The sequence below is a fragment of the Liolophura sinensis genome, chromosome 9 (assembly GCF_032854445.1).
Source record: "Liolophura sinensis isolate JHLJ2023 chromosome 9, CUHK_Ljap_v2, whole genome shotgun sequence".
Classification (NCBI taxonomy): Eukaryota; Metazoa; Mollusca; class Polyplacophora; order Chitonida; family Chitonidae; genus Liolophura; species Liolophura sinensis.
In genome coordinates this window covers 5,689,479-5,711,879 of record NC_088303.1, presented here as the reverse complement: position 1 = coordinate 5,711,879, position 22,401 = coordinate 5,689,479, and the positions used below count along the sequence as shown (strand labels likewise).

The 22,401-nt window shown below is 37.9% G+C and overlaps 1 protein-coding gene across 1 annotated transcript; it reads left to right on the top strand.

Annotated features, from left to right (window-relative positions):
- The first annotated feature begins 116 nt into the window (after positions 1-116).
- On the top strand, positions 117-21,392 carry LOC135475308 (partitioning defective 6 homolog beta-like). The gene is made up of 3 exons (XM_064755154.1): positions 117-264; positions 2,144-2,369; positions 19,930-21,392. The coding sequence occupies exons 1-3, from the start codon at positions 202-204 to the stop codon at positions 20,643-20,645; spliced, it is 1,005 nt and encodes a 334-aa protein (XP_064611224.1). The 5' UTR covers positions 117-201; the 3' UTR covers positions 20,646-21,392.
- The last annotated feature ends 1,009 nt before the right edge of the window (positions 21,393-22,401 follow it).

The window sequence follows — 22,401 nt, the reverse complement described above, 5'->3', positions numbered from 1 at the left end:
GCCTAAAATACTTCTATTTTGCCAGTCTATTTAGACTGAACCTCTGCTCGAGTTTACAACGCCTAGGTCCATGACGTCAGAGAAAGCTGTTATTCACTTGTCGGTTTCGTACGGTAACTCATCTGTAAGCTATTTACTCGGAGTCTTGAAAGAATTTGGAAAGAATTTTCGCCCTATGCGAAGGGCTGTGTTGGGTTTACGATGTCTAGAAACGCTAAACAACCGCCGAGACTGTCGCAGAACCTCATAGAAGTTAAAAGCAAGGTAAGAGAGGCGATTACGGGAAAAGAATAGGTGTGTCAGCTGATGGGGGTTCACGCGCCGAACTTACTGAGTCAAGACCAGTGAAGACAGTGGAGTCACACTACAAGTCACAAGCCAAGTGGATGGGACTGTCTCTGTTTTAACCACAAATCAGGGAAATGAAAGTGCACTGGATCCCTGTGGTGTTTAGCGTTTTTGTATTTTCTTGCCACGGATACAGTTTTAGTTCACGCTAGACAGTGATTGCTTATTGGTAATTTTATCATCAATAAGTCACTGACTTTGAAATGTTTAAAATCAAATTCACATAGGCCTACATACGTTCAAGTGTTGTTTTTTCTTCTTCTGACATTTGGGTATTTGAAGGAAATTCTCCACCTTTTAACTTCACAATACTGTCATGATTAGATGATGTGATATTGTTTGACTCTAACATTCAGTTTGTTCAATTTAACTGACTCCATGTAGACTAGTGATTTTGATATGTATAGACCTACATTTGTCATCATGTGCAAAGTACTGACATTAACACAGCATGTCATTTTGAGGTCAAAAGATTTCTGATTGTAATTTTTGGTGAAAGGCAAATAATACGACCTTTTCCTAAGGTGATAGTATCAGCACTACCAGCACCTGTTGAATGGCTCACAATCAGTTCAAGGCTGTGATTTACATATTGTTATGGGGTTAATGTTGTGAACTGGGAACATTGCAGTATAAATCAAAGATAAGTTTTCAGTGGCATGTACAATAATATGCATACACCAAAAAAAAAAAAAATGTGTCTACACCTGATTTGGCGGATTTCTGTGTGAGGTGTACATGACCAATCTCTTTGTGGGAGTGGCCCTTTTAATTGCACACTTAGTTGTGGAGGTACAGATGTAGGTTAGTTTATACAATACAAGCCATTCCCTTAACTCAACATGGTTATGTGTAAAGCTTAGATAAACCATGTTAAGCATGATATAACTTTTTTGTGCACTCAATGCAGGGATTGAAATATTTCTTTGAATTGAGGAGCCATTCATCTAGTTCATTTCAAGTTTGGCCACTTGTTATACACAGTATACACAGTATAGTTGGATTCATCCAATTATTTAGGATCTTACACAGAAATTTAATCTCTAAATCAGAAATTGAGGACTTTTGGTTCCTATATGTCTGTATTTCAACCTGAGCACTAAATTTTGTATGCATGTACATTCAGCTGATTCTTGTTGATGAACACAAAGATATGCACTTCCATTTAGGTATCAGCATCCACTTTTTGCTGTACTCTAAAATTTCACGTCTCTTACTGGCTCAGAGGGGTAAAGTGATGACTAGCTCCGACCGTCAGAACCATGATCAGTACAGCGGTATCAATTTGTGTTTGAATCCAAGTATGGCTTCTTTGACTATGGTGTTAAATGAAGAGGTTTACCATGTACAAGATGAGTGCCATTATCCACTCATAGGTAGGGGCCTCTGTGGCTTAGTTGGTTAGCGCTGTAGCGCAGCGTAATGACGAGCAGCATCTCACCAATGCGATCACTGTGAGCTCACATCCAGCTCATGTTGGCTTCCTCTTCGGCCGTACGTGGGAAAGTCTGCCAGCAACAGGCAGATGGTCGTGGATTTCTCAACGGGTTCTGCCTGGTTTCGTCCCACCATAATGCTGGTTGTTGTCATATAAGTGAGATATTCTTGATTATGGCGTAAAACACCAATCAATAAATCAAATAAAAATTATCCACTCATAAGAATAATTACAGTTTTAGAACCATCATCTTCTGAATATGCCTGCTTCATTCAACCCCTCGCTTTTGTATTGTTTTCGCTATCCTTATTATCAAATATACATGTATATATTTATTGTCCTCTTTTCTGTTGACAGTTTTACGCAGAGTTTCGTCGTTTTTCTGCTGACAAAGCCAAAGTGAACAAGTATGATGAGTTCTGTACGCTTGTGGAAACATTGCACCGACTACAGCAGATTCCCTTTGTCATCACTTATACCGATCCAATTCATGGGGATCCTTTACCTATTAACAATGACGATAACCTGAAAAAGGCCTTGTCAATGGCACAGCCCTTACTTAGGCTAATGGTGCTACGAAAAGGTAAGTCTGATTCAACATGTAGCTCTCAAGGTTTTTTGAACTTGACAAACTAGCAGTGCACAAATTTCAAGATTTGTAGCCTTGTACAGAAAATAATATACCAAATACTGTGAAACACTGTAGCATGATAGCTTGATCATTGGAGTGTGAAAAAACAAATCCTTTTTTTTCTCTATGTAAATGTTTAGTTAGACCCTACATAGATTGCAACATCCTGTAAGTCTAATAGCCATACGATTTAAAATATTTAGAATGAAGGAACCCTCATTGCCAAGGTCTTAAGTTAAAATTTCTTGATTTCATTGAGGTAAATTATAATGAAATAAATAAATAGATCGATAGGGGATTGAATGACCTGTGCAAATCTGATATGCATGTATGTGTACACCCATGATGTTGTCATTCAGTAGGATAATGTTACATGATATGCTAAGTTTGTTCTGTTGTGTTTTTGCCCATAGCTCAGTCAACACTTTGGCAGAGCGCCAAGCTACATGTACAGCATTACCAGGACTGTACATGTACATGTTTGTCCTCACATTTACCAGGCTTTTCTCCTAGGATAGGAGAAGTGTTAACTCAGTTGGTACAATTTTGTCACAGAAATGGCTGCCAGTATGTTATTTTACCAGTGTTTTGTACATGTGTATATCGTTGCAAACTTTCCCTTACACATTTATATATACCTAACACCGCCTTACACGATAAATAGCTCAGTGGACAAATTGCTGGATACATATAGCCCTCACTCCCCTGCATTCCCCTACACATTATCTTTGTTTACATAGAACAATAAATTTTCTGACTATGGTGAAATGTGAAGTTAAAGATCTTGTAAGTCACCTTGTGGAGTACTTTATAGTCCTTACAGGCTAATAGAGTAAAAACAATATGGTGTGGTATATACAACGTTGTAAAGGTCATGTTCAGAAAAGTATTTTTGGGTCATCTGTGTAGAATGTACGGAGTCTATTGTTTCTAAAAAGACAGCCTCTCCAATGTGCAGATGTACATGTAATATATTACACACATTCATTGTAAGTGACATGCTTTGGCGCATGACTGACTCCACTTATTTTAGTTCATGCACAGGAAAAGTATAGATCTAGATAAGCCTGTTATATTACATATGTTTATATGACAAATTTAACATTATGTGTAAAGGCATTTACACATACTTACATACAATTTAGCCCCAACCTTTGCAGCATCAAAGAACTCTTCATTAATTACAATAATTAATTTTAACACATACGCATGTAATTTTAAACTGAACAAAGTAAAAACAAAAGTGTAAAATAGTTACATCTCAGAATTCTCCTGTGTACTTTTCTGCTGTGCATGTTCTCTCATGCAGTGTACAGTGGCTAGTAGATGTGGTCATTGGGTTCACACGCAAATGTGATGGCTCGTTTTGGGTCTGTCACCAACTTTGGTGGTGGCATTTTAAGTACTAGTGCCAACTAAACTAGGACAATCATCGGCTGATACATTGGTGTACGGATACCTTAATCTTCCTGAAGCTCTTTCAAATTGTGCATTTCAAGTTACAAAGCACTGTACATGAGCTTATGTGTCAATTTTCATGATTTATGTGTATGTGCATGCAGTTCAGCCATGTTATACATGCTCATAACCTGTGAAAATGGACTTGTGACTACATATATATATATTATATACCTACATAAATCCTTGATATGTATTCATGTACATGCTGTACATAAGGATGGTCATTCAAGCATGACCTGGTCCTGATCTGACTTGATATTGTGCTGGTTTTAACCCCTGCCCATCCCAGTGTCTTACATGACCAGGCTGACCTAAGGGGCTATCTCCTGCTGGTCATCGGGCTGTCAGGCTGGGATGGGGTGGTGAGGTTAAGTAAACACATGGGAGTGAGTACTGGTGCCATCAGTGGGAAGAGCTGTTAGGGTGTGGTGACTGTTTAACTGGGTGGGTGGCAGTAAAATACCAAGCTGTATAGTCTTGGCAAGCACCTGTTGATGAATTGGACAGAGGAAGTCTAGTTGCTGTCCTGAGAGACAGAAAATTATTTCTGTAAAACCCCATACTCCTGTAAATAATGGTTGCAGGGGTGGTTGAACAGGTTTAAGAATTAGGGTATGTAATATTTAAGTAGTTGACTTGCATATGTACTGTATTTCATACATGTTAGATGTTCTGCTCTTAGGTTTGTGTTAATATCCTGAGAGATGAATTGTTAGGTTCCATGTTTACTTTAGTCAGTCCAAGAAATAGGCCTGAAAGTAAGCTGAATTGCAACATACTGTATTTTTCTGGAGAGAAGTGCACTATTTGACTGTGTTGCATTGATAGATGTTCAGACAGTAGTATCTGTTTTAAGGCGACTTTATATGCATAACCAACTACTCTCAGGTCTGGTCTGATTTATCACTCCAGACTTTAGGCCAACCCAAGTTATCCGTGACTATGTAATTCATGGGTGATGAATGATATTTATACAGTATTGTTGGTTGCCAACTACAGGTGCAGCACTAGACTACAGGTTGTATGTTGTAGTATATGATCTGTTGGTTCATCTGTATGATGCAGATGTTCCTCCAGCAACAGAATGAAATTATGGAGGTTCTAGTCTACAGTGTAATGGCTGTAAGGAGTACTATCTGCAGGTAACAATTTCACAACATGCACTTACATATTGGAGTATAAAGAAGAATTAATTCCAGTATGTGATGTTTAGGGTGAGTTTGTGTCTGTTTGTAAGCTGGAAACCTGTGTATTAGTCATCCAGTGATAGTAATCTCTGTGGGTGTCAGTTGAATAATTGATAGGCTATTGTGATTGGGGTGACCTGGTCACACCTTGGCAGGAGGATGTAGTGGTAACTAGACACCAGTCTGTTAGGAGCTAACCCACAATCACATGGCATAGTTGCTCACCCATTTCCTGTCAATGACCTGAACTTAGGCACTTACCTATGCTTGTGTGGCCATACCAAGAGGCATCATAAATGGGCGTAAATTTACACACAAGCTCTAGTATCCTAATGGTGAAAGTCTAATTCAAGAAGCTCTAAAAATCATGTCAATATTGAAGTGTTGGGAAATTTTTGACATGGGTAACAAGTGTACTTTTGTCTGGAAAAATGTTTACATGAGAAAGGTATGGAGTTCAAAAACACACAATCCTAATACTGTGTTTCCATGGACATGCAGTTCAATCTGCAGTTACTTGTCCAAATAGGAATTATATAAATGCACTGGAATATTTCCACCAACAATGTTTAATGCATGCATTAACACATGGAAATGTCCCATTTTTAGTGCATCGGACGAGGATTTATTGCTGGTAGATTTGTGGAGAAATAGCACCATACAGGCACATGGAAATGCATGGGCCATGGTAACAATTTAATGAATGTGTCAAAGAATAGCAATCGCAAGTCTGTGGAAACACAGGTTAAGTCTGCAGAAGAGTTGAAACGCATTTATAACCAACTGATCATGGCCTAACTATAGACCCAACCGGTGTATTTGCTTGTGTATACCTGTACTTGAATGCCTGAAAATCAACACTGGTCAGAATTGCAGTTATAGCCTTTTTCCTACATGCACATGTACATTTAAACACTTGAAACGTCTGGAAGCGATTGTCTGTAGTGAATTTCAGACTCTCAGCAGATGTTCATGTACAAAGATGCACACCATGCTATTAGTAGTTTCTTTCATTTATGTTTCATTAAATATAACAGTTAGTATGATACCAGTGGTGAATTTAAACTATGGGTTTAAAATAGCCCATAGAAAACAGCGCAACAGTTTAACATATTATCACAAAATCTTTACTTCGTTTAGTTTGCCTTTAACGTGGCGTCATTTGACAGCCCCGCCTTACATTGTACGAATTGGTTTCCTCTATTTATCATCCACTGTGTACAGGTTTACAACCAGCCCCTTCTTTGAATCAAGGGGCCTCCGTCGCTCAAGTGGTTAGCTTGCTAGCTCACCAATGCGGTCGCTGTGAGTTGAAGTCCAGCTCATGCTGGCTTTCTCTAGCCGTAAGTGGGAAGGTCTGACAGCAACCTGTGGATGGTTGTGGGTTTTCGCTGGGCTCTGCCCGATTTCCTCCCAGCATAATGCTGGCCGCCGTCATATAAGTGAAATATTCTTGGGTATGGCGCAAAACACCAAACAAATAAATAAATTATTCCTTCATTTGCACATGTGCAGTGGGTGTCTAGTCAAGTGTAGCAGTCTGAATACGTGCTTGTTGTGACAGGTAATTGTCCAAACCTGTTGGTCACTGAAATTCACACAGCTAAGATCAAAGTATTCATTCTCAAAACAATTACTAAGTGTTTGTTTACATTCTTTAAATTTCTGATTCAGTGGGTGTGCAACTGGAATGGGCTTAATGCCATTTAATGCATGTGTACATGTACTGGTACTTCAATAAAAATTTTAGTCTGTCATCCCACATGTATCACATGGACTGGGTGCATATGAAGTACATGTATGTGTCCTTAAGTGCATAATATATGTTTGCTTCAACAACATCATTATTTTTGCGGTTATAGACCATTCTCTACAATACAACAGGGTCCCCACTGGTCCCATTTTGTTCAGAAGGTGTCAGCATCTTGAAAGTCCATGAAAAAGAGATTGTTTTGGACAGTCTTTGAAAGTGCATTGTCTTTCATTGTTATGTCATATTCCATTATGTGTTTGCAATAAACCAGTTAAGGCCACAAAAAAGTCCCACAAAAATACTTAGTGCAAATGGCGCTTCAGAGTGTTGGAAAATATAGGACATTAGAAATATAGGTTCTTGAACAACATTTTGTTTTATGTGAGGTAACACTGATACATGACGGTACATGACGTGTGTGTATATATATATATATATATATATATATATATATATATATATATATAATAGTAATATTGTTATACATTTAACTGGCACGGTTATCGGCGTACATGTTTGTAGTTAGCAGATTCAGACATACATGTATTATACATCTGTCTGTATGTATTGATTTTGTGCACTGCTATGGAAAGTTTCTCAGATTTCTGATACAGGATTTTCCTTTGATCTTTGTGCGTGAACTTTCAGAGAGGTATAAAATGTCTCCTGAGAAAATGAGCCATGGTTAATCCCTGCAGGTGTCTGTCCATGTACAGGTCATTGATTTGGGAAGAGATTTGATCAAGATCATCACTGCAGAATAATGATGTCTACATTGTGCTAATAGGACTTTCTAATTGGAAGTAGAGAGATTTAATTGTAAGTCACTACTACTAAATTTCATATGCACATGCTGTTTTGTGCCGTTACTTGTGTACATATACATGTAAGTTGGCTTGATATCAGACTTGTTCATCAAGCTGATTTGTCAGGTACCTGGCAGTTATGATGCACTGAGGACAAGGTTTTCACCACCCATTAAGCTGACTGCATCATATGAGTGAAGAATTAAAGGATTTATGAACTGTAGTCTTGTTTTAATCCTATTCTGCTACATGTCCTACGCGTGGATACAAATTGTCTTTTCAGTCCTCTTGTTAGGTAGTAAATCATGGATTTGAAGGTAATACTTTATCAAGTCTCCGCAATCAGCCCAATAGGTAATGAACTACATGTAGAGCAACCACCCAAATGAACTTAACTATCTGCTTAGTGTTGGAAGTATTAGGTTTGTAAACAAGGCAGGGCTAAGGGCAGTTCCCCTGCATGAGGGACAGGCTATGCCTGTGCAGTACCCAGGTTGAGGTATAGGTCATTTGGAGCTGTTCACCTATTTATATTGTGGTTGTGGAGATCCTAATGAAGTGGCTGACTGGTTCCTGTCCACCATGGCGGTTTTATCAGCCCTAATCTGTGTATACGGAGATTGCACCAATTAACACTGCCTCAGACCCTGGTATCTTCTCTAGACAGGTTGCTCTGTCTGATAACAGGGTATGCACACTTTTTTTTTCTTTTCTTTTTTTGTGTATTTGTTAGATACAAAAAAAGAATGAGTAAAGAAAGAGTATGAGCATGGATCACTGCTACAGTAGCATGGAGGATTTGGAGTTGTGATCTGTGACATGCATGTACATCTACATCAAAGAACGACTCTAAATGCTTGCCTTGAAAGTTGTACTTTGTTTATTATAAGTGGTACTCAATACTTTTTTCTCCAGTTTTATATACATACATGTTCTTTCACATGTACATGTACATATTGTAAATCTTCATCCTTTTGAGCCTTTAAAGCACTTTTTCAGTGGAATTTATTGTTTATCTAACCTTTTCTTCCAAACCAAATATCACATATTTGTGAATACATAATGCTGTGATTGAAATGACTGCACAGCAAGCATGTATGTACATGTATATTACAGGCCTGCAGACAGTGTTAATGAATACAGTACTCATGTTTTGGTGGTGCTTGTACCTGTACTTACAATGCACTGTACAAGCCTAACATTTTGCTTTGGTGGCCCAATGGTTAGACCTTGAAGTCCACCTTGAAGTCGAGAAGCCTGTAAAGACTGTAAAATTGAAGTCTAAAAAGACTGTATTTTCTGCTGCTTCACTTTGGCACTCATCATTGAGAGGTAGGAGCAAGGAAACATGACTGGTTTACCCAGTGTCAGTATAATTTAACTGGGTGGTGTCATGTCTGGTGTCTTTGACATGATACTTCAGTACTTTGGCGTCATGGACTCGCCCTACCACAAAGAGATAATATATGTACACAACCTAATGATTCCTGGTCATCATATGACAGTAAAATTATGTATGACATTGTGAACGTGCGTTAAAGTTTTTAGACTGTGCAACTCAAATTGATGCTTTCTGAGAGCTTTTAATTCTGTGAATGAATGAATGAAAGTTGTATGAAACTAAACTTTTTGTTGGTAAACCATAATATTTGTGTTCAGTTTACATGTTTTAATACAACTTTATTAGTTTGGGTGCCCAGAACTAAACAGGTTCTAGGTATGGCCCTTTTCTGTATTAAATTGAACATGGTACATGTGTGGGAATATTCACATACATGTACCTGATAAGTATGACTTATCTGACAGACTTTCAATTAGTAATATGACTGATCATGCCGATCTTCATCACTACAATGCATGAGTATTTAGTGGAGAGTGGCAACATGATATACAGGGTGAGGTAAATGTGTTCAGTTATTTCATCTAAAAGTAGATCACTGGTTGAAGTAGAAGAGAGATTTGTTGGCCTGATTACGTCTTGGTTTTCACGCATGACGTCTTGCATGTAGCCGCGGATATTTCATCGTTCAGAAAATAGGACATGCATGCGAGGACTTACTCCATACTTGATGCATGCCTCATGTAGGATTCCGTCTGCAAATGTGTGCTAAACTATGCTTTTTACTTGACTTACTATTTAGAACACTGTTTCTTTGTTGCTTCAATTAATACTCACATATTTGTATGTCTAATTTTCTTCTGAAGTAAAGCGTTTCCGTAAGGCTGAATGGACATGTGCATGTATGTAGTGTAATACGAGAGCAATACACTGTAGGTAATTGTACATGGAGGAAATCATACGTGTAATACATAAGTGTTTGCTTGACAGCCACTGGTCATTTCAGCCTGTTCCCTGTGTATAAACTGCTTGACAGCCATCGGTCATTTCAGCTTGTTCCCTGTGTATAAACTGCTTGACAGCCACCGGTCATTTCAGCCTGTTCCCTGTGTATATACTGCTTGACAGCCACTGGTCATTTCAGCCTGTTCCCTGTGTATAAACTGCTTGACAGCCACTGGTCATTTCAGACTGTTCCCTGTGTATAAACTGCTTGACAGCCACTGGTCATTTCAGCCTGTTCCCTGTGTATAAACTGCTTGACAGCCACTGGTCATTTCAGCCTGTTCCCTGTGTATAAACTGCTTGACAGCCACTGGTCATTTCAGCTTGTTCCCTGTGTATAAACTGCTTGACAGCCACTGGTCATTTCAGCCTGTTCCCTGTGTATAAACTGCTTGACAGCCACTGGTCATTTCAGCCTGTTCCCTGTGTACAAACTGCTTGACAGCCACTGGTCATTTCAGCCTGTTCCCTGTGTATAAACTGCTTGACAGCCACTGTTCATTTCAGCCTGTTCCCTGTGTATAAACTGCTTGACAGCCACTGGTCATTTCAGCCTGTTCCCTGTGTATAAACTGCTTGACAGCCACTGGTCATTTCAGCCTGTTCCCTGTGTATAAACTGCTTGACAGCCACTGGTCATTTCAGCCTGTTCCCTGTGTATAAACTGCTTGACAGCCACTGGTCATTTCAGCCTGTTCCCTGTGTATAAACTGCTTGACAGCCACTGGTCATTTCAGCTTGTTCCCTGTGTATAAACTGCTTGACAGATACTGGTCATTTCAGCCTGTTCCCTGTGTATAAACTGCTTGACAGCCACTGGTCATTTTAGCTTGTTCCCTGTGTATAAACTGCTTGACAGATACTGGTCATTTCAGACTGTTCCCTGTGTATAAACTGCTTGACAGCCACTGGTCATTTCAGCCTGTTCCCTGTGTATAAACTGCTTGACAGATACTGGTCATTTCAGCCTGTTCCCTGTGTATAAACTGCTTGACAGCCACTGGTCATTTCAGCTTGTTCCCTGTGTATAAACTGCTTGACAGCCACTGGTCATTTCAGCCTGTTCCCTGTGTATAAACTGCTTGACAGATACTGGTCATTTCAGCCTGTTCCCTGTGTATAAACTGCTTGACAGCCACTGGTCATTTCAGCTTGTTCCCTGTGTATAAACTGCTTGACAGATACTGGTCATTTCAGCCTGCTCCCTTATATATAAACTGTGTCGTTGTTTATTAGTTCCGCTATGCATGTACATACGTTTACATATATGTGCTTGTATATAAATACAGTGCACAAAACATTTTAACGCATTAGTCATCGTCACTACTAAACAACTTCACACTGATATTAAAATAAGTACCTTGGCCCTATCAGCTAAAATTGATACAATCAAACGATGTAAAGGGGTAAAATAAGAAAGCCTGACTGATTAGATTTGTCAGCGGGGAGCCATGCTGTCAACACACTTAACCACACTCACCCCACCTTGTTTCATACATATTTTAATATTACTGCTTTCAGAAATTTACTGTAATACTAGTACATTTATGTATTTTGCTCATGGCTATGATCGGCATTGCATTTTTAAAGCCTGTTGATTGAACGGATTGTGTTGTATTTTTATCCCACATCCTGAAAGTGTCAGTGGTATTTTGATACCTGGGGGTCACCTTTGTCATTAAATCACGCTGAGCGTGGAAGTGTGTACATACACATGCAATGTGAACTACATGACTACATGTACATGTATCTTTTGTAAACATTACTACACGTAACCTACCATCTATAAGTTCTCTGTAGCGTTATTGCTATGGTTTCATAAACGTGTAGTGCACATGTCAGAGTTGTTTACATGTACTTGTACGCACATGTGCTATACATGTACATTGGTTGGTGTTGTGTGCTGTGTTTGTTTTATTATTTATATGCTTTGTGTTAAATCATCAAACTCAAGAGTATTTTACTTTTATGGATGAAGCAAAGCAGGAGTGTGTGTCAGAATAAACCACCACACTTTGGTAATTTAAGTTTAGTACATGACTTTTGTGTGGACAAGTATAAACATCAAAGAATGTAAGTTGTTTACAAGAAAAGTGCATTCACTGAGTACAATTCACAATGTACAATGGAGCCTACTCTTAGCCTCACTGCTTACTTGTAATATGATCCTGACCACCATTTAGTACTGATCTTAGACATGTAGTAAAGGCTTTTATGTTCTGAATGAATGGAATGTTAGAGCTCTAGTGGACTGTCTTACTGGAGAAGTCCAGTCATCTTAGAAACAAGTTTAAGAACAAAATAACCCATTGATTCTGGTTATCACACATACAATATACATGTATATGTATTTATCTTGTACATTTACAGGTAATATTCTGTCTGGGTGCTCTGATTTCATTTATACATATTCACATGTACAGAGCGGACTCTGCCATAGGAAGACACAGTATATGTGTCACCTACTGACACAGCTAAAAAGATTGTTAAGTATGACATCAGTATATGTTCTAAGCATGAAAAGTGATTCAATGAATTGTTAGAACAGTGATATTTTGTAACACTTTAAAATTTTTTCACTGAACTGTTTCTTACTATTATTGGCATTGAAACCTGTAAAATAGACCCAAGGATCATTTTTAAAGGACAAGAGGGTAGATAGAGACTGATAGGTGATGGTCTTCTATTCATTGGACAAATAACTGGTGTTGAGTTCTGAGGGATGGGTTGTCAAGTTACTTGTCAAAGCTGGTTATAAAACTTTCAGTCGGCTGCAGGTGCTGCAGTCTCTTCAACTCACTAAACTGACCTCCATTATTTATTTGAAAAATGAAAGTAAGATGTTCTTGTGTGGTATCATTGAATCAACCATTAAGGAGAAATAATTGCTTAGAACAGACCAGTGCATATGCACTGTACATGTAATTCTCTTGTTTGAGTATGTCTGCTATCTTCCGTTTACCTTATGCATTTAGGAGCTGGTTGACAGAACATTTTTGCCTGTGGCTGGTTTGGTTAGACAGCACAAATTGTCTAAAGCTTGTCAGCCAGAACTGGGTGAGCAATATGCTCTCACCCTTAACCTTGGCCCTACATATAAAATGTAGTAATGTACATGTAGTGTTGAGTAGAGCATGATTCAGCTATATGCTTAAGGTATACATGTATATTTACGTGCATGTAATTTCAGATAACAAAACTGCGCACCAAAGTTATCACGTGGTCCTGGCATAACTTGCAGGATGTTTGTGGAAGTCACACGTTTGAGGCGAAAGTTTCTGTTTCTCCCTACATTACATCACATTGTGTTAGCAGTGAACAAAAGTCGCCTAAAATAAACTGAACAGTTGTTACTTAATGTTTGTACAGAAAATGAAGGCAAGTTCAAGCAAAGGAACCAAAAAAAAAAAAAAAAAAAGAAACTTGAATACAAGCCTAAAATTTCATATCTGTTGATGCGGATTTATTATGTCATACCCCAACTCTTCAACCTTTTCAACTGCCTCTGTGACCAATATTTTGAAACATTCTGAGAGAACTGTGCGGGTTGAAAGAAGTAGTTTGCACAGTTTTATGAAGCTTGCATCTTTAATGACACAAACAAATCATTTTTAGTGCCATATTCATAATTCAACAGTTCAATAATTGTGTGCATAGTTTCCATTGAAAAAAGTGCTTCAGTGGTTGAAAAGGTTCACGATTACAGTAGGTGAAGTATGCTATAAGTTTGGTATTATTTGTGATTACCAGTAGATTGTTAGTTGCACATTTTGGCATAAAGCTATATATTTATTGTAACACTTTTACACCCAGATTAAGAAGCAGCATTTGGCCAGGAATTATTGTAATAATTAGTACAGCAAATGAACATGATAATCTACCAGTATACCCTAGTTCATCAACCTTTTCACATATGAAAGATCAACTTTCAGTGCAATTTATGCACATTTTTAACTTGATTTTGAAGACAAAAGTACATTGGTTAGATTTCAGGACTTCACAAAAAGTATAACTTTATCAGTCAACACAGAATAATGTCTTGAGAATATGCTTGAATAAAAAGCTTGCAAACATGTGAAAAAGTTGAAGAATTACAGTAATATTGTGGGAATTGTGGATTACGTAGTCATGGTTTTGATTTACATTTGTCGGTTTTCTTATGTGTTGATCAGTTAAATTGAGTTTCATGTATGCTGTTAATGGCCACTCTAGCCTTGCAGACAAACAAAAAACCTATCCTGTCCTAAGTCAGTCTGGCCTTTGATGTGGTTGTAGGATTTATTTTTAGTTCAAATTTTGCAAGATGAACATAGATACATGTACATGGATGATAGATCACCTAACATGTTGTCTCAAAAATTGCACTTGACTAGGTACTGGTAAAAATTGTCATCAGGTAATATTTTGAAGGTGAAACCTAATTTTTGCCAGTAGGATATCTAGTCTAGTCATAAGACATCAAAACAACCATCTAAGAACAACAGAATTCTCAGAATCAGGTGAAATGTGCTGTTTAGTTGTGGAAGTAATTTTAGGTCATTAACTGCATGTGTACATGTACATTGAAAACACTAACATCAACATGTACATGTAAGCCTATAAAGTCAAAATATATGAGCAAAATGCAGCCAAATGTTTCCATTGTATAAATGTAAGCTTTACAGACCACTGGTGTGTCAGTTAAAATTACATCACAGATTATTGTTCCATCACAAGCATTGTTTTTAGCTCAGGTTGAAAGTATTCTACAGTACTTGCATATGTTTGTGTGTTAGTAGACATTACATTTGTAATTCCACAAAGCTTAGAATGTCTGATAAAAGGAGAAAATCTCGTATCACATGTGTTACATAGTGGGTACATGTATGATCCATATAAAGACCATCGTATGGCTGCAGCATCTGAAAAAGAGTATATGTAATTTAAAAATGGTCTTGCTTATCATTTCTACGGAATTTCTGCTTACACTTATATTTTTTGTTTTGAATTTTTTGTTTTTCATTTTTCACATCAATGTAAGTTTGATGCACTTTATAAATAAGTGCTCATAAATAAATTTGCCATCTGTGTTTTTGTAAAGAAAGAAATTTCAGTGGGGATTAAGCTCTGCATATAGAAAAGAATTTTGAGATTGATGAACAAAATGTTGTTGATGAATTCAGTTGAGGTCATTATGTGGATATGGACAGGCATGTATTGAGCTGTTCCTTACATAATTCATTCTAGACAGTATTATGATGTTACATGTTAGATTACATCAGGTCTTTCCATAGATGAACAGATATGACCAGTGCTGTATTACCACACATCTGTAGTACCTTCTGTGCTACACATCTATAGTACATGTACCTTCTGTGCTACACATCTATAGTACATGTACCTTCTGTGCTACACATCTGTAGTACATGTACCTTCTGTGCTACACATCTACAGTACATGTACCTTCTGTGCTACACATCTATAGTACATGTACCTTCTGTGCTACACATCTATAGTACATGTACCTTCTGTGCTACACATCTACAGTACATGTACCTTCTGTGCATATTACTGATTCTTCTTACAGTAGAATGTCTGTACTCTGCTTGGATTTAGTCCTACTTTGTTTTATGGCTCATGCATTTTGTTTCTAAATAGCTAGCGATGTTTGCAACCAGGTATCTGAACCAGTTGTATTTCTGCCTATAATGCATGTAAATGTTACTGGCAAAGACTTGCTTAAGGGTTTGTGTAGTTACCTGTATATTAACATTACATTTCACTTAAGCACCATGAAGGAATCCAAGCTGAGCCTTGAGGACATCACTGTGCCATACATGTAGTATCCTCCCTTCTGACTTAAGGATGCAGCCCACCTATGTGTAGTAACCGTTGGATTTGAACCTTGTGTTTGTGTCAGTTGTTAGTCAGCTTTGAGGAAAAATGATACGATTTCCAGGCATTCATGGAAATAGATGGTATGGCACCCATTTGATTGCATTGCATTTATAGAATCATTTACCCCAACATCAGCATACTGTAAATTGATTATTAAACATGTGGGATTGTCATACATGCTATTAGAATGAAATTTAAGAAATTGTACTCAAATGAAGCATGCCTAATTGTTTATACACGCATTTAATATATATGTATTCGAATTAGTGAATTATAAATTCTACCTTGGGAAACAGATTTTAACAAATTCTCACAAGCTTTTGCTTCCCCCAGCTGCAGTGTTTATGCAAATTTATCTACGTTTATGCTACATGTACTTCGATACAATCTATCCTGAATAGTGCGAGGCATATGCTCTACATTTAAGTGTTACCTTGTTCAGGCACAGTGTGTATTGTACTCTCTGGGCGTGCCTTAAAAATTTGTGCAAGAATGTCCATTTTAAAGGTAAATTAAGGTCATGAAATATTAGTTTTTATCATGAATCTTTTCCCCGTAGAATATCACCACACATGCACCTTCCAAACAAAGCCCAAAACACCAGTCTGAGACCAATAGAAATCAGGCAAAATGTGCACCTTTATAGTCTGACATAGACAAAATCTTATTAAGCCCAGTACAGTAAGTGTAAAATAAAATGTAGAGCATCAAAGTCAGAAATTATTTTTTATCACTGCGCCTATGACTTGTCTTCCTTATTCAGGAGTGAAAAGTGCTAAATGTTTATAAAATCATATAAATGGGTAGTCATTACATGTATGGGTATGTGCATTGTGTGAAAGAGGAAGAATTTGATCTATCTATGTACCCTTGATTACTTTTGATGCACTGATATGAACAGGAAAAACTTGTTATCTTCTGTTTGTTAAGAGTCAATTTCTGGCTAATTTGCACCTGGATTATGTCGCTGTACACAGATCAGACAGGAAGAGTCTAGTTGGCAGGTTGATGCATGGCCCTGTTGGGAAGTGAGATATTGGGTAACAGACTAACAGTATGGCCCCTGACATCGGCAACTCTATCTCGCAGCTAACAGTGCTTAATTAATATCCTAGGCTTTGTTTAGAGGTGATTAAATCTCCAAACCTAACAGCTCTGTTCCCACAGACAAGCAGGGGCCTTGGGGTTTGGCTGATCAACAATTCTCAGGCATTTTTAACCTTAATAAAAGGAAGTTACAAGTAGATTGCATGTCAATGTATGTATGTGAAAATGCATCATTGCAGCAATCTGAATGTCAAATACAATAAGGAGTGAAGCATTATGGGTAGCTATATTTGCCCAGTATGAAATCAGTGCACAGGCACTGGAAATACATGTACTGTGGGTGCTGGTTGAACAGACTTGCTCAGTGTCCTTCAAATTGTAAGGCTGGCTAAAAGAGGAAGTCATGAGTGGGGTTTAAAAACAGAGAAGGAAAGTTGTTTGTGTGATGCAGTTTGTGGTCCAGCTGTTAGACAAACAGATGGGGAGGTTTATCCCAGCCCTTGGGGAGGCAGGAATGTTAGGCATGTGGGGATAATGCAAGGAATGACCTTGGCCAGTATTGTGTGGATATGGTCAGCTTATGAAAACAGGCCCAGTCAAGTCTGCATTCTGGCCTCTTTCATTGTGTGGTCATACAGCGAAGAGATTGATCCCTCATCTCCTAACCTTCTTCCTTTCCTATACCTTCTTCCTTTCTTGTATCTTCCTGCCCTTCAGTACAGTCCTCTTTTCTTGTATCTTCCCCTCTTCCTATACCTTCTTCTGTTTTTGTACCTTCCTCCCTTGCTGTGTACGATCCTCTGATCTTGTACCTTCCTCCAAGTGCTATGTACCATCCTCTAATCTTGTACCTTCCACCTCTGTTCCTGTACCTTCTTCCCTTACTGTAGTGTTCTCTGGTCTTGTACCTTTCTCCCTTCCCGTACTGTTTTCTTTTCTTGTACATTCCTGTGTTCCTGTATTTTACTCTGTTTTTGTACCTTTCTCCCTTCCTGTACCTTCCTCTTGTTTCAGTTTATACCTCCTGCTGTTTACACATACATTGTATACATGCATTTTGTAGTCAGAAGCCTGTCATACCTCTGTCTACTGGCTCATTCTTGCACCAACCAGTGGAACATGTACATGGACATTTTTATTTTGTGCAAGTGCCTTTTAAAGTATACCTGAATTGAGTGCTCCAATGTGTATATACAAATGTGTCCACAGAAAGAGAGTGGTCAGTTTTTGTGACAATCTGCCTTTTTAATGGATTCTAAACCTGTAAGATACATGTACATGTAGCTCAAGAATTCTGTAGCGATCCTGTGGCTGAATCTGCCATCTGTTTTTGTTATTAGATCTAAAGGCATTACATGTGTACAGACATGCACATGACCACTACCCCTCCCCCTTCCTGTTTGGTGACCACATGCACAGCAGTATACATGTATGTGCATACACATGTATGTATGCTTTGGGTCCACACGAGGAGTACCAGCTTGATATTAAAACTTGGGCAATCTATTGCACCATGATATTACATTTTATCAATATTTATGTCTGCTTGCTTTAACAACCACATCATTGACATGGAAACTGTTAAACATTAATTTCTCCAGGAAACATGTTTGGCATAGTGGCATGCAATCATATGATGTGTTGTGCAATGTTCTACATGTACTTCATTTTATTTGCTCCCAATTACCTTGATACATGTCCCTGACGTGTACAGTGTAGACCAGATCAACTTTGTCAGTCAAGAGCTGTCTAGACATTTACGCTACACACTTGAGGCAAACTGAACACAGTAGACCATAAAAAGTACCTTGTTAAGACATGTAAGCATTATTTGTACTCATGAGGATTTTTTTTATGGGTCCCTGAATTATCTGTGTAATAAGCTGTATATATGTATTGTAGCTGAGAACAGCCCTATCCATATATAGCACTTCACAGTAACTATGGAACTCAGCGCCATTTCCTTGTCAGCTCCGGTTGACGTAGTTTGTAGGAAGCCTTTAATAATACAGTGTTTCTGTATAAAATTTCGCTAAAAAAAGGTGCATTTGTAGATGCTAATTGAAATAAACGTTACTTTGGGTGCTGAAACTTACATTTCCCAACTAAGATATCACCTGACCTTCCAAACAAACTTCAAAACACCCTTCCAAGATCAATAAGATCAGGGAAAATGTGCAACTCAGTCATGAGCTAAATTTAATGTCATTTATGATTATCTTCTTTTGTTTTGTCAACCATGTTATTTGGTTTTCCTCCCTATACACCATAATGTACATTCACATGAATTGTGCTGATTTATGTTGAGTGTCTAATGTAATCTTTAACTTGTATCAAGTTGTTGAATGTTCATGCTGGGATTTTTTTAAAAGTTTATTTCTGAAGTGGATAATGTTGGATGAAAGTGCATGTATTAAAGTGGACTTGGGTTTAAGCGGATGGATTCTGCATTTTGGACTACACAAGTTGTCCCCCTTTTTACATTCATAATTAGACACACATACATGTGCGTAACTTTTAAGCTGTACTCCAAGCTTACCTCATAAGCAAATTTTCCTCAGCAGTGTTTAATTGCACTTGAATATTTCTTTGTTGTTTTTTTTTTTTGTTTTTTTTAAATAGCCTATTACACTACCTGCTACTGGTAATGAGAATGGAAGTGTATGAATCGCTATGATAAACATAAATGTATACATATATTGTCTCTTTTTGTGTACATGTGCATGTATTGTCTCTTTTTATGTACATTTATTGATGCATGCTTGGGTTTCCACAAACAGTGGTCTAGTATATACATGTACTTGTATTTAGTGTATGCTTGTCTCTGTGGAAAGAGTTGCCCTGTATATACATGTAATCTCTCTGCTCACATGTAGCATAGATATCTCTTGGTAAACAGTTACTGTATATTACTGAACAATTTAGGTGTTTCCTGTTGTTCATTAAAAACTAAGAGTTTTCTAGTTCCCTAGTATTATTTTCCAAGCATTTGCCTGTCTCTTTGTTCCATCACTGACCCATATTTTGCATTTTGTAGATGATGGAGAGTTCCAATTCAATGGCTATGGCACATTACCCATGAAAAAGAAGAACCCCATTAGCAAGTTGATCCACAACGAACCGCTGCCAAAACCTCGACCACAGATCAGCATGCCAGAAGATTTCCGTCGCGTTTCTGCTATCATCGATGTTGACATCGTGCCAGAGACACATCGCAGGGTAAAACTTATGAAAAACGGGTCGGACAAACCTTTAGGATTTTACATTCGTGATGGAACGAGTCTTCGTGTCACCTCTCATGGCTTGGAGAAAGTGCCAGCTATTTTTATTTCACGTCTGGTGCCTGGCGGGTTGGCTGAGAGCACAGGTTTGCTGGCGGTGAACGATGAGGTGCTAGAGGTAAATGGTATTGAGGTGTCTGGTAAAACCCTCGACCAAGTGACAGACATGATGGTGGCCAACAGCTCTAACCTCATCATCACAGTCAAACCAGTCAACCAGAGACTGACGCTAGCCTCTCAGCTCGCCAAAGTGGGACGCAACTCCCAGTCTTCGCACATATCCCAGAATTCCACAGGCTCGCTCCATTCCCACAAGTCCACCAAATCTGGAGAAAGTGACACTGTTATCGAGCACTCAAAAGAGGATGACGACGAAGATGAAGTGCACGAACATATTAAAACTCCGCCAAAGACGACAAAGGCAGTGTCCAACAACAACAACAAGGATAAGGCAGCCTTACTGAGCCTCTAGCAATTACTTCTGTGGGTCACCCTAGCCCTTCTACACATATTTTTACATCAACATCTTTTCAGTGACAGTCCAGTTAGGGGCTGAAGCATTTGTGTACATTCAGTTGGTGCCTGTGTATTGCAAGGCTGTGACCTGCCAGTCTATTCAATTTTGGGACCAAAAGCTGTAAGGTGTGCACAACAACGGGTCTTGATTTCATGAAGCCATCGTAGCATTACATGTATGTGCATTCTAACTACAATAGCACTCAGTGGGGGAGACGTATTCTTGCTGTGGTAGTTACATGCACCTAACGCTACAAGAGCTCTGCGCAAGTGGCCTGTATGTTCTGTATTTGGTATCAAAAATCATTCATATATCTCTTGGTATCTGACAGTTGTGCATGGAACTTTTCATGCTACATTTATTCTTATATCTGTGCTTTTTATGTATTGTTGGATGAACTTTTTTAAATATACATGTATCTATATACATATCTAAATGAAGATGTGTTGCGCGGGCCAAATTATCACATCAATGTTTGCGTTTGAATGACGCAATATCTTGCCTTTTTGATACTGAAAATAATACAGTTCTCATGTTGTCTTATTTAGCCTTGCATATAACCAATGTGAATTTTAAATTAACTATATTTTATGGTTTACTATTCCCAAGAAGCTTGCAACTCTCCTGGTGAGGCTCACAGCAATGTTGACTTTTCTATATTTCATTTTTGTAAGACTTGTTAAAGATGCTCTGTGTACAATTCCTCAGTGTAATGTGTTGAATTACTCTGTATTCATGTATATATATATATATATATATATATTACATATATGTTTTTTTTTTTAAAGCACATCGCTGTTGCAAATGTGGTTATTTTTTCTGTAAGGGACCAGGGTTGATTTAATTGAGGTCCAATTTTGCTGAGCTGTATATATTCCTACTCACATTCCATCCAATGTCTCATACTTGGTTTTAAAACAAAGAGTTTTAATATGTTCTATAAATTTTAGAAAATGTCTGGATTCATAAGTTTTAATCTTTCCTTGTCTTACATGATGACTACATTTAGTTTTTAACTGCATTCCTAAAAAGATGTCTTAACATTTGGATTCAGCTCTAATTTTTAATGTTCATTTTTACCCAAAATAAACAAGGCAAAAAAATTCTCCAGACATATATCATACATACATGTGTTGTGAGTTCTGGATGAAACATTTGTTCTTACTTTTCTATTTACAAATGTTACCTTGTTTCATGTGATTGCTTGTTGATTTTGTCCTGATGTGAAAAATGTATCAAGTTGAAAGTACATGTGGGCCCAAACTAATGTCACCTAATGAACATAATTTGCCATTCTGGTAAAAGGTATACTCATTTACTCATCAATATCTCTTTCGTTCCAGTTGTCTTTAATTTTTTTATTGGCCCTTGTGGGATATCTGCTTATTAAAGACATGGACTAAAAACATGAACTGTGAAAAATTTGGCAATTACACAATTCAAAAAAGAACCTGACCACACATAATGTAAGTTAAATGTATAATAAAGACCTTCAATTGTACATGGGTGTTACTGGGAACATCACTGGAGTATAACTTTTTATGTATCCAAGCGAACCTGTAAATTGTATCACAATCTTCATTTTAATTTGAAATTATCTTTTTTTTATTTATTGCTACTGAATGTATTTTATTAGCAGTGTATGAATTAGATTTCCTATCATGGGGGTGGGGAGCGTAAAAGTACTTTAGTGTCTGAAATGGCTTGTGTA

Excerpts from the sequence above, each read along its gene's own strand:
- LOC135475308 (XM_064755154.1), top strand. The coding sequence starts at position 202 with ATGTCTAGAAACGCTAAACAACCGCCGAGACTGTCGCAGAACCTCATA. Across the intron at positions 265-2,143 it reads TCATAGAAGTTAAAAGCAAG|TTTTACGCAGAGTTTCGTCG; the intron begins GTAAGAGAGGCG and ends TTCTGTTGACAG. Across the intron at positions 2,370-19,929 it reads GCTAATGGTGCTACGAAAAG|ATGATGGAGAGTTCCAATTC; the intron begins GTAAGTCTGATT and ends TGCATTTTGTAG.